Source organism: Elephas maximus, chromosome 11 (genome assembly GCF_024166365.1).
Source record: "Elephas maximus indicus isolate mEleMax1 chromosome 11, mEleMax1 primary haplotype, whole genome shotgun sequence".
NCBI lineage: Eukaryota > Metazoa > Chordata > Mammalia > Proboscidea > Elephantidae > Elephas > Elephas maximus.
The window spans coordinates 55,548,241-55,560,838 of NC_064829.1; the positions used below are offsets into that span (position 1 = coordinate 55,548,241).

A 12,598-nucleotide genomic window follows, 5' to 3' on the forward strand; every position below is an offset into this window, starting at 1 on the left:
ACTTTTCTTCAGTCCAAGGGCAGAAGTTTTGGAATTTGCTCCCACCATCCATTCACATCTACTCTAAATCATTTTATAAACACTGGGAAGTATAGCTAAAAACATTTCTTGCACCATCCTAGGCTATAGTTTTCTCTCCCTGTTTTTTGTAAAATAAACCCAGGGTTCAACTCTTTTCCTTCCAAGTGTCTGTGATCCATTTTCTTCTTCTCCATCTCCACTGTCACTGTACCTGATTCTGTGTTATTTCCAACATCAACTGGTTGTACTCCCTTCTGCTTTCTTCAACTGATACTAGTATTTCTCTTCTCAAAAGCTACTTGCATCATCTAAGTTCTGTTATCCACCTGTCAAATCAGGTCAAAACACCTGTGTTTGGTGTCCAATTAATATTTATCATATACTATGGTACAGCTACCCAACTTTATGTTCCCACTTTGTTGTAGTGTGCCGTTGAGCTGATTCCGATCACAGCGACCCTACAGGACAGAGCAGAACTACTCCATAGGGTTTCCTAAGCTGTAATCCTTATGGGAGCAGATTGCCAGGTCTTTTCTCCCGCAGAGTAGATAGTGGGATTGAACCACCAACCTTTCAGTTAGCAGCCAGGCGCTTGACCATGGCACCAGCAGGGCACTACTAGAGCTCAAAGAATACTGTTCACTCTTTCCTTAGAAAGAATGGCTCTGAAAAAAAACAGGATGAATACCAAGGAAGAGCTCAAGAGATACTGGAAACAGATCTGCTGTCACTTTTAAGCAGAGAAAGAAAAAACTTTAATGAACTTAAAACAAGACCAAAAACCATTCGATCTATTACTTTGCTTCTTCAAATAATTTAAAGTTAAAATTCTTAAAATGGTCAATTTTATTAAGACTGTCATGGTTGAATGAACTCCTCCCTATTCTTGTATAGAAGGAATAACTATTCCAACATGTCACTTTTCACTATTACTGCAAGTCTGAGAGTTCTTTAGTATGTTTAGCTGTTGTGTTTTGTTTTGAATGCTCTCATGTAGAATGACACGGTCTGTTGCGGGGCGGGGGGCGGCGGTACAAGTTCTAAGAAAACAATACTTAGAGAAAATGGCGTTTTTAACTGTAGAAATACCTTACATAAATTGTGTAGAAGCACTTTCTTCCTGATAGAACAATTTGACATACTAAAACAAAGGTGACATGACCACACGGTGATTGCACCTAGGGCAAAAAACAAAACCTTCTGCCATAGGGTGGATTCCAACTCACAGTGACGCTACAGGGTCTCCAAGGCTATAAATCTCTATGAAAGCAGACTGCCATGTCTTTTTCCTGCAGAGCTGCTGGTGGTTTCAAACCGCCAACCTTTCGGTCAACAGTGGAACCGCTTTAACCACTGCACCACCAGGGCTCTGTGACTTTTCTCACAAAGTTCCTCGCAGCTGGAAAGGCTCCCTGCCAACACTGATTTTAAAACCTTCATCCACTATTCCTGACCTCTCCTCTCTTTTCTTTGGTGCTCCAACAGCACAGCTATATTACAGCTTGCTTTTTCCATGTGAGTTCACTGTATCTCTCAAACGAGATTACTAACTTTCTGATAACTTCTTAGCAAGCCTTCAGTATTTTCTCCCACAATTAGCTCAGTGCCAAGCACACAGGAGAATCTCAGAGTTACTGAATGATTCTCCCCCACAGAATCTATGTAAAAAATATTGTTAATTTAAAACTGTATTACATTAGCCCAAGACAGGAACCATTCCCAAAGCCAACTCTTCAGACAGGGATTGGACTGGACTATGGGACAGAAAATGATACTGGTGAGGAGTGAGTTTCCTGGCTCAAGTAGACACATGAGATTCTGTGGGCAGCTCCTGTCCGGAGGGGAGATGATATGGCAGAGGGGGACAAGAGCTGGCTGAATGGACATGGGGAATACAGGGTGGAGAGAAGGAGTATGCTGTCTCATTAGGGGGAGAGTAACTAGGAGTACATAACAAGGTGTATATAAACTTTTATATGAGAGACTGACTTGATTTGTAAACTTTCACTTAAAGCTCAATTAAAAAAAAAAAAAACAAACACTATCACAAACAGATTAAGCCACACCACACATCCTCTAAGTGACAGAAATTATTAAACCGGGACCATCAATTAGCATGTATTAGGTCCTGGTAATTGCATTGTTATTTTTCACTACCGTTTATATTCTGATAAAAGGAGCCGACTTTTAATATGTGCGTACTATTTTTTATTAGCTGTGGATTATCTACAGCATTAACTGTGGTAGATTATTTCTAAACCTGAAGCTATCGCCCCTCTTGGACAGACTTCCTTTTAGGTCTCTTTCTCGTTTAGTCATTGCATCACGATATAGCATTCATTCTCAAACTCGTCTTTATAGGAAAATAATTTATAAAAAGTACAACTCCCCAGCATGCTGTGCTGCTTTACTTACAGGACACATCAGGGACACCCGAAGGCTAGTTGTAGCAATTTCGCTATCAGGATCTGCAGTAAGTTTTTCTTTAACTTTAAAAAGGGGGGAAAAAAATAACAAAAAAAAATTTTTTTAATTAATACTGACACAAGAATGGAATTATAGAAACACATCTTAGTTTAAAATTTCCCAAACACTTAAAATAGGTCAAAAAACTACAAAAAAAAAAAAAAAAGGTAAAATAAACCATTAAATATAGAGGTATTAAAAGCACAATTATACTTCCAGTATTAGCTTAAAAAATTATAAACTTACAAACTCTAAATCTCATGTTTAACTGAATTAAAAAAATTTCTTTTTAAAAGTAAAATTGTAGGTAAGGAAGAATTAAGAACAAAACAACTAGGGAAAGAGCATGGATATACAATAAATACAGCAGCACTCTGAGCGTCAATGCTTTTCTAATGCACATTCCTTACTGTTTTTATTAGGCAGTGCTGGTTGTTTCCAACAACTGTTAAATCTATCAGCAGAAAATATAATAAAAATATTCTTATACTTCCTTTGACAATTGAAAACTACTAGAGATGTGGTAATATGTCTTGTGATTTATTCACCAGGTAATGTACACAGTTTCTGTATATACAAGCTAATAAATACACACATCTTCTCCTTCAGATACCCAATTCTCGATACCATTGTAGGGAGAGCCTTGGTTAATCTTTCCAGGCAGTGGAACTGGAACAACGCAAGAAAAACTAGGAAAGGGTTTCCTTGGTTTTCAGCTCTGGGCAGGAAGAGCAATTGAGGAGATGAGAAACGGCATGAGTATACAAGGCAAAGTACCATTTCAGTAGCCCTACCACCTAGAATCTTTTTTCTTTTTTGGCTAACTGGGGCTCCATTTTCAATCTAGAACTTTTTCTTCTTTCTGGTTACCTCAATGGTATGGAAGAAAAAGATCTCCTTTCCCAGAAAAATGTCTTTTCGATTAAATTCAATAACTGAATTATAGTATGGGTTACTAAAGGCTTTTTCTCTGCCCATCATTACAAATTTTGAAAGCAAAATTACAGAATTAAACATCTCAGAAGGCAAATATTGTTGATACCAACATCTCTTTTACAAGAAGAGCTTCTTAGAATTTTTTAAATTGCATATTATATTACACACTGGAGATTCTGAAAACTCAAGTTCCTATCCTCAAGTATGCATCAAAACTATTATGCTAATGTTTACCTAAATAAGAATTTTCATAAAAAGGCCAAAGATCAGGCTATTTGGGATTTAAAATTGATCCTCTACAGAGTGCTAAAAGAAGGCCTTTTCAATTTACAAGGCTCCATTCTTAGAGCATATTTTACACAAAATTCATTTTAGGTTTTAGTCATTGCTCCCAAATTGTTACTGTACTGATGTGTGCGTGAGGCTTCATGCCCGCCCCCCCCCCCCCAAACCATCTCGTATGCTCAGTCTTACAAACATTACTTACTCAGCGCTCTGGAATGGTCAGGGTTTCGAATACCTTTCATTTTTAATCTCTGTAATAACATGGCTGATGTGAGCTGCCGTACAAGATATACAGACATGGAATAATTCTACAAAGAAAGGTAATCTGTATTAAAAATGAGAAACAATGACTCTCTATTTACATAAAATAATTGTCTTAGAAACTCTAGTTTCTAAAAGTAACATTCAAAATAACTTCCACAGGAAGACTAGAAGGGAACAAAATCAACTCAGCTACTTTAAGGAAGACAGAAGCGCAATCATATTAAAGGTATTTCTCAATCACTTATCACTTTTAAAACACACATGTGAGAGATAACAAAACTATAGGCCAGTGGTTTCAAACTCTGTTTCTAGTTTAGCAAAACTGGTATCTTAGCAGCCCCGTGATATGGATGAGTACCATCCATGCCCATTTCTCCCAGTATAGAGTTTAGCTACTTTAAGTAAAGGAATTCTTATATTTTCACTTGAAAAATGAGTTCCATAGTAGAAACTAAGTTTAAACACCAGCGGTCTGAATTAACATTTGGAGCCCAAAGTTCTAAAGTTCTAATTCTGGCAAAGGAGAACACCTGCTACATGGCCTTAAGCTAATCCCTCAAATGAACCCACCATCAGCTTTCTTCTGAGAAAAGCTTTGACAAACTTAGTCCCCAAAATGGAATTCTACTGGGGAAGGGGCAGCTACTGTAGTATATAAGACACACGAGATGACAAACATAAAGATAAAGCAGGGGAGTAACAGTATTCAGTGCCATGCCTCTTAAGTCTGGCTATTAATAGAGCTATATCAGTAGATAAGGTATAGTTTTACCTAAATGCTAAAACAATCTATTTTATCATTACATATCATTCAACTGATTCTACAATAAACAAAATACTTTTAACAGCTGCCAAACCAAATATTTTAAATTTTATTCTTTTAAAGTCTTGTAACCAGCAACAGTCTTTTTAAATATCTGAATATCCAATACATTGTGCAAATTTTAGGTCAATTATCATTTTGATTTTAAGAAACTATTATCCCTATCATATGGCAAAATTTTAAGTCTTAATATCTGTAATCATTTATTTAAAAATCCGTAAGTTAACAATCACTTCAAAAAGACTCCTCAGTTCAAATTCCTCTCACTAAAGCTTCAAAGTATTAATGCTTGATTGTTTAATGTCATTTATATTTGTATACAACCCCCACTTTCGAGATTTTACTTAATCTTTACAATAAACTGGTCTCAGGGATTTAATAAGCAACTTTGCCGAAATCAAACAATGGCCAACCTGGGACTAGGTCAAGATTTTCAAAATTATTTTCCAATGTTTTACCACAGCACATTCAGTTCACGAAAATGAAAAATAATTAGGAGTAATCAGTGTCTTTTGATATACTGATGAGTTATCGAAAAAATTCAGAAATGAGAAATCTAGAGAACAATCATTAAAATAATGGCAATATTTTATAATCCAATAAATAATACAAAAATATTCTTTATTTCCAGCTCTGTAATTTTCTTAATGATAAAACAAAAAAAACTGCTCCTACAAACATATGCCTCAATTTCTTCATCCACAAAATAGGAATACTACCCTTCATGTCCATAAGAGAAATAGTCAAGTTGACGTTCAGAAATTAACTGAAATCTCTTTTCCCATTCTATCCCAGTCATAGAAACAAGTAACTCTAAAATGAAAATTCCCTGTTATATTGATCAGTATCTCTTACTTGGTGCAAAGCATCAATTTGAGACTAAGAATCAACAGAAAGCCAGGTTCAAAGCCAGGCGTAGAGGAAACAATATAATCCTGAGTAGATATTTTTATAGGAGATGATCACATGTTATCTGAAATATCAGTTACTGGAACAGACTATTTCTAATCACAACTTGTGTATATTTAGCCATTTCCCCCAAAGGCTGATAGCATTTCTCTTGGTAAAGAATAACATCAGCCGAAGTTCCCAGTTCTGAAAATATTACTTAAACACACATGTGAATGCACACAAACAACAATTAGCCCATTAGCTTAAGAAAGATTATAAATATACATACATCCTTTCCAGAAAAATAAAGAGATGATGCTCAAGGAATCTTAAAGAGATAAAGCTTTTTAACCTTAAGAATCTCCACACCTCCCCCCCGAACTGAAAACTACTGCTTTTCAGAGATTACACACAGAAAACAGAACGAGCTAGAGCTAAGAAAAAGCAAATAAAGCAACTCCAAGTAAGGTCACTCTCATGCTACCCAGAGGAGAAAACCTTTACCTTTCCAATTTCTGATGCCCAAGAAATGGAAATCTGGTTTGGCACAGCTGAAGATAACCTAACTAAAGATGTAATATTCAAGGGGCGTCCGGGGCGCTTCTGTTCAATCCCATTTTTAGGTGGTGGTGCATAGCCCTGGAATCATAAGAAAGAAAAATAATTTCTTTATAAGAAATCAAGTATTTTCTCCAAGACAGATACAGAATCTTGCCTGATTTTAGTTACACCAACCTATTACTACTTTATCCTGGAAATCGCAGCCTTCATCCTAAAAGAGGAATATGGCCTTTGAAAAAAGCTAAGAAGTATTTCACAAATTCAGAAAAGTACAACGAAAAATTCATTTTCCATCATCAAAATCAAAGATAATGATGTCTTGCCATATTAGCTATGAATAGTTTTTCCTTTTTAAAAGGAAACCAGGCTTTACATATAGTCTCACAGAAGCTAGGATTTATATGCATTCAAATACTGGGGGTAGGAAAGAGGGAGTACAAACTTTGGGAATAAAAAAGAACAAGTGAATTCCAAAGGAATTAGTGAACTCATAAATTTGTTCTGAAGTCAAAGGATCTCTATTTGCAGATGACATGATCTTACACACAGAAAACCCTAAGGAATCCTCAAGAAAACTACTGAAACTAGTAGAAGAGTTCAGCAGAGTATCGGGATACAAGATAAACATATAAAAATCATCTGGATTCCTCTATACCAACAAAAAGAACGTCGAAGAGGAAATCACCAAATCAATACCATTTACAGTAGCCCCCAAGAAGGTAAAATACTTAGGAATAAATCTGACCAGAGATGTAAAAGACCTATACAAAGAAAACTACAAGACGCTTCTACAAGAAACCAAGAGACCTACACAAGTGGAAAAACATACCTTGCTCATGGATAGGAAGTCTTAACATTGTAAAAATGTCTATTCTACCAAAAGCGATCTATAGACACAATGCAATTCCCATCCAAATTCCAATGACATTTTTTAATGAGAAACAAATCACCAACTTCATATGGAAGGGAAAGAGGCTCCGCATAAGTAAAGCATTACTGAAAAAGAACAAAGTGGGAGGCCTCATGCTACCTGATTTTAGAACCTATTATATACTGCCACAGTGGTCGAAATAGCCTGGTACTGTTAAGACAACAGATACAGAGACCAATGGAACAGAATTGAGAATCCAGACATAAATCCATCCACATATGAGCAGCTGATATTTGACAAAGGCCCAAAGTCAGTTAAACGGGGAAAAGACAGTCTCTTTAACAAACCCACAGTGCTGGCATAACTGGAGAGCCATCTGCAAAAAAATGAAACAAGATCCATACCTCAAACCATGCACAAAAATGAACTCAAAATGGATCAAAGACCTAAATATAAAATCATGGAAGAAAAAATAGGGACGACGCTAGGAGCCCTAAAACGTGGAATAAACAGTATACAAAACATTACTAACAATGCAGAAGAGAAACTAGATAACTGGGAGCTCCTAAAAATCAAACACCTAGACGTAGTGGTTAAGTGCCACAGCTGCTAACCAAAGGGTTGGCAGCTCGAATCCACCAGGCAGTCGCTGGAAACTCTATGGGGCAGTTCTACTCTGTCCTATAGAGTCACTATGAGTTGGAATCGACTCGACAGTACTGGGTTTGGCTTTTTTGGTTTATGCTCATCCAAGGCTTCACCAAAAGAGTAAAAAGATTACCTACAGACTGGGAAAAAGTTTTTAGCTATGACATCTCCAATCACTGTTTGATCTCTAAAATCTACATGATACTGCAAAAACTCAATTATAAAAAGACAACCCAATCAAAAAAATGGGCAAAGAATATGGACACTTCACTAAAGAAGACATTCAGGTAGCTAACAGATGCATGAGGATATGCTCACGTTCATTAGCCTTTAGAGAAATGCAAATCGAAAACGACAATGAGATCCCATTTCACTCTAACAAAGCTGGCATTAATTCAAAAAACAAAATAATAAATGTTGGAGAGGTTGTAGAGAGACTGGAACACTTACATAACACTGCTGGTGGGAACATAAAATGGTACAACCACTTTGGAAATTGATTTGGTACTTCCTTAAAATACTAGAAATAGAACTACCATACAATCCAGCAATTCCACTCCCTGGAATATATCCTAGAGTAATAAGACACAAACAGATAAACGCACACCCATGTTCACTGCAGCTCTGTTTACACTGGCAAAAAGATGGAAGCAACCAAGGTGCCCATCAACTGATGAATGGATAAAAAAATTATGGTATATTCACACAATGGAATACTATGCATCGATAAAGAACAATAATGAATCCGAGAAACATTTCATAACATGGAGGAATCTGGAAGGTATTGCACTGAGCAAAATTAGTCAGTTGCAAAAGGACAAATATTATATGAGATCACTATTATAAGAACTTGAAAAATAGTTTAAACAGAGAAGGAAATATTCTTTCATGGTTATGAGAGTGGGAAGGGAGGGAGGGAGAGGGGTTTTCACTAATTGGATAAAAAAAAAAATTGGATAGTAGATAAGAACTATTTTAGGTGAAGAGAAAGAAGACACACAGTACATGAGAGGTCAGCACAATTGGACTAAACCAAAAGCAAAAAAGTTTCCTGAATAAACTGAACGCTTCAAAGGCCAGTGTAGCGGGGCGGGGGTTTGGGGACCATGGTTTCAGGGCACTGGTGAGGAATGAGCTTCTAGGATCAAGTAAACACATGAGGCTATGTGGGCAGCTCCTGTCTGGAGGGGAGATGAGTGGAGGTAAGGAGCGTGCTGTCCCCTTAAGGAGGAGAACACCTAGGAGTATACCCCCCAAACCCCCATACAGCAAGGTATATATAAATTTTATGAGAAACTGACTTGATTTGCAAGCTTTCACTTGAAGCATAATAAAAAAAAATTTTTTTTTTTTTAAAAGCTATGGCTGCTAACCAAAAGGTTGGCAGTTCAAATCTACCAGGCCTGCCTTGAAAACTCTATGGGTCCTGTAGGGAAGCTATGAGTTGAAATCGGCTCGACAGCAATGGGTTCGGTTTGGTTTTTTTGCCTTTTGAGTAGAATGGAAATTGTATTCTTTAAAACCAGGTCAAGAAAACAAATAAAAATAATCAATATTTCAATTAGCATTAAATAAGCTTGCTGGCTATAATAATATTGCTATTTATGCTTTATTCTATTTTTTTCAAGTCACCAAGTGTTTGCTTTAAAATAGCAAATGTATTCATTTCAGATTCACAGCATATCCAATTCTCAATTAACACAGGGCTTTTTGGTTTAATTGTAATTTTCAAAGACAAAATAGTATATTTTTTAGAAAATTTCTTAGCACTGAAAACATCTATGTATTGAAAAACAGATATCATGTATACTTCACTGAATCTGAAACGCCACTGACTGTAATTTAATTATATACCACTGAGAAGGAAAAAACATCAAGCTACTGATTATTGTTGTTAGTTGCCACAGAGTATACGCCAACTCGTGGTAAACTCACTTTCCGCATACATAACAAGAAACTATAAGCAAAAATAAACTGGCTAATGTGTTCCTTTTAGATATACAGAAGAATCTTCTGAATCACTTCTCACTTAGCCATCAATGTACATGTCTTTCCACATGATACTCTATATGCCATCAAGAGCTTTAAAGGTAGTATTTCTTAAAACTGTATTCCACTCCTCTAATGTCTCTCCGATATTTTGCAAGTCATCAACAACTCATACAGCATGTGTAAATGCTGATATACTCTGGATCTTATGAGAAGGTATCAGTGAAAGGTTTTCAGACAACAGCCAAGATTCATATTCCTTTGTTAAAATGCCTTTATATCTAGCAGTTAGTACGTTCACAGTACAACCTATTACAAATACTCAAGGGTTAGTTAGTGCTTTGGGACAGAAGCCAACAATAACTGTCTGTATGTTAACTATCTCAGAGGCAGTGTTCAACTGCCTAGATTTCATATCTCTTAAGAGGCCTGGAAAAGTTCAAGAGCCATCCATGGTGATGCTGCAGACCTTATACATGAAGATAACACACAAAGCCACGACATGGTTGGTCCATTTGGAAAATTTTGTGGAACATGTTTAAACACATCTGTAACCACCATGTTTTCTGTACCAATGCCAAGAAGCTTAGGCAGAGCCTCACACATTTCAGACAGAGGACCCATCATCGGCATAGTCACATGATACTGGACAGGTCTTCAGGGTGGGTCTGTAGACACCAAAAAGGCCTCCATAGTTACATCTTTCTTCAAGAATAATGGGAGAGTTAAATAGCAATGAGAGTCAAAGCTCAAATTCTGGGCAAAGAAAAGCAGATATGAAAAGGCCATGGAAAGTGTCCACAGAGCCATTTTATAATCTGTGATTTTGCCAGGCTTCTTTTGCCACCACATGTGGTCACCCATTGGCATCCTTCAGCTCCAAGTAGGGATGCTTCTTCCCTCAGTTCAGATCTGTGTGCAATCCATCCAGATAAAAGACAGCTCCTCAGACTCCTGTTGCTGGTAACCAGGAACCTAAGAGGCAAAATGTCCCACCTGAGTTTTGAACATGGATGGGGCCATGTGAGCACTCCTCCCCAACCATATCTGTATCTACTCATCCTCCACAATTTCCCTTTTCATCCCAGAGGGCTGTCTTAGTCGATTTCAGCCTCAAGACATCTTTCAGAAAAAGTCAATCAGTGGTACGGGGTTGCTCAAGCCTTGCAAAATTCATGAAAGAAGTATTTCTAGGTCTCTAAGTTCACAGGCTATATATAAGACGAATGGGACGCCTGACAACTATACAACACAGAGAAGTCAGATCCCTTTGACTACAATGGTCTGCCTGGGCCACAGGCTGTCTTCATTTTGGGGTTCAATTACAAGAACTTGACTATGGTAGAGCCCACAGTCCTAGACTGTGTTGTCTAACTTGTTTAGCTGCTCAAAGGTGTTGCTTATGTAGTTATTCTGGAGTATGTTTCATGTTCAGCAGGATGCTAAACAGCTTCCTTATATCCTTTCTCAATGGTCACAAGGGTGTCTGCTTTGCTGAAATGGCAACTTGGCAAACTGACAGGGTCACTGTTCTTATAACACCTCAATTCCAACAAATACACCTCCACTTTGTAGTCTTAACAAACAGGCCATTCGCCACTACTTTTGTGATAATGGCTCTGCTGCCCTTGTACACAGCAATACCAATTTAGTAACTTATTCCAAGCCTCAGTGGAGAACAATACACAGTCCAGGTCAACAAATAAGTGTTATTTTAAAATTTGACTAACAGGATCTAAAGAGTCCAGAGATATCTATCAAACCAGGAAAAGGCTGTATTCATTCACATTGTATGTATCTCAGCTGTGGAAGCCCATATACCACTTCACTGGTAAACAATGGGTTGTCAATCAAATATCATTGCATCCTCCCTCCAAAGTATGTGCTTCATCAAGGCTCAAGTTTAGAACTCTTGATCTGTTTCCAGTCACTCTCAGCAGTCTCTGCTTTTTACCATCTCATCCATGGCTCAGGCCCAACTAATCCAGGCATCCACCACAACATGCTGCCCTACACATCCAAGTGCCCAAGTTCTGCCTTGCTACTAAGACCACCTGACACGTCCCCAAAAGTCTCTCATGGCTTCCTTGTTTTCTGACTCAAAATGTTCCAGGTTCATCTTTTTCATCTGCCCCAGACCTGGAATCAGCCATTTCTCAAGGGGTGCCATCTAATGGATAATGGTATTAAATCTGGATACTAGGACTTTTCACTGGTACTGAGTTGTCACTGCTTCTAGGTCACATCAGTGTTTATACTAAACTTACATGCATGCCTGGTGAATAAAAAGTAACTTACAGGCAAAGGAAACAGCTTCCCATTTACTTTTATACACAGGCTATTGGGATAGTTATCTTCTTGAGGGCAACTTGTCTCTGCCAGGCAAAGTCTGCATAAGGAGGAAAAAAAAAAACTCAAACAGTGTACTCAAACATGCTTATATATTTAAAAAAAAAAAAAAACTCACACGTATTTAGAAAATGTAAAATTAAGTAAACAAAAACTTCAAACTCACCTCAGCTGAACTTGGACCGTATAATCTCTCCTTCCACCTGGCAAAAAATCCCTTTTGGAAAGAGAAAGAAATTGGGTTAAGAAAGTGCAATGAGAATTCACAGCAACATTCTCACCAGAAAAAGCATACTCCTATTTTTATTCTTATTCCTTAAAAGGTGAACATTCGCCTACCAATAGCAACCAACAGCACAAGCCTTACTCAAAACGCTATAGTGATGCTAACCACCATTTACTTAACTTTTAAGGGATTTTTCATTCATAGAAACTTTCATGAAGCAACATTTACTTCAGTAGGCATCTAATGTCAAATACAGATTTGGTTAACT

General features: G+C 37.3%; 1 protein-coding gene across 16 annotated transcripts in view; it reads right to left on the reverse strand.

Annotated features, from left to right (window-relative positions):
• The window catches only part of PIAS2 (protein inhibitor of activated STAT 2), a 117,309-nt gene that overhangs the window by 62,732 nt on the left and 41,979 nt on the right, over positions 1–12,598 (reverse strand). For all 16 annotated transcript variants that reach the window (XR_007519364.1, XR_007519365.1, XR_007519363.1 and 13 more), the window contains exons 4-8: positions 12,271–12,321; positions 12,054–12,144; positions 6,191–6,325; positions 3,911–4,016; positions 2,437–2,510 (exon numbers count right to left, since the gene is read on the reverse strand). Coding sequence is in view for 13 of the 16 variants with exons in the window: in XM_049901718.1 (XP_049757675.1) it covers positions 2,437–2,510; positions 3,911–4,016; positions 6,191–6,325; positions 12,054–12,144; positions 12,271–12,321 (457 nt within the window). In the remaining 3 variants the exon portion in view is untranslated. The remainder of the gene's footprint in view (positions 1–2,436; positions 2,511–3,910; positions 4,017–6,190; positions 6,326–12,053; positions 12,145–12,270; positions 12,322–12,598) is intronic.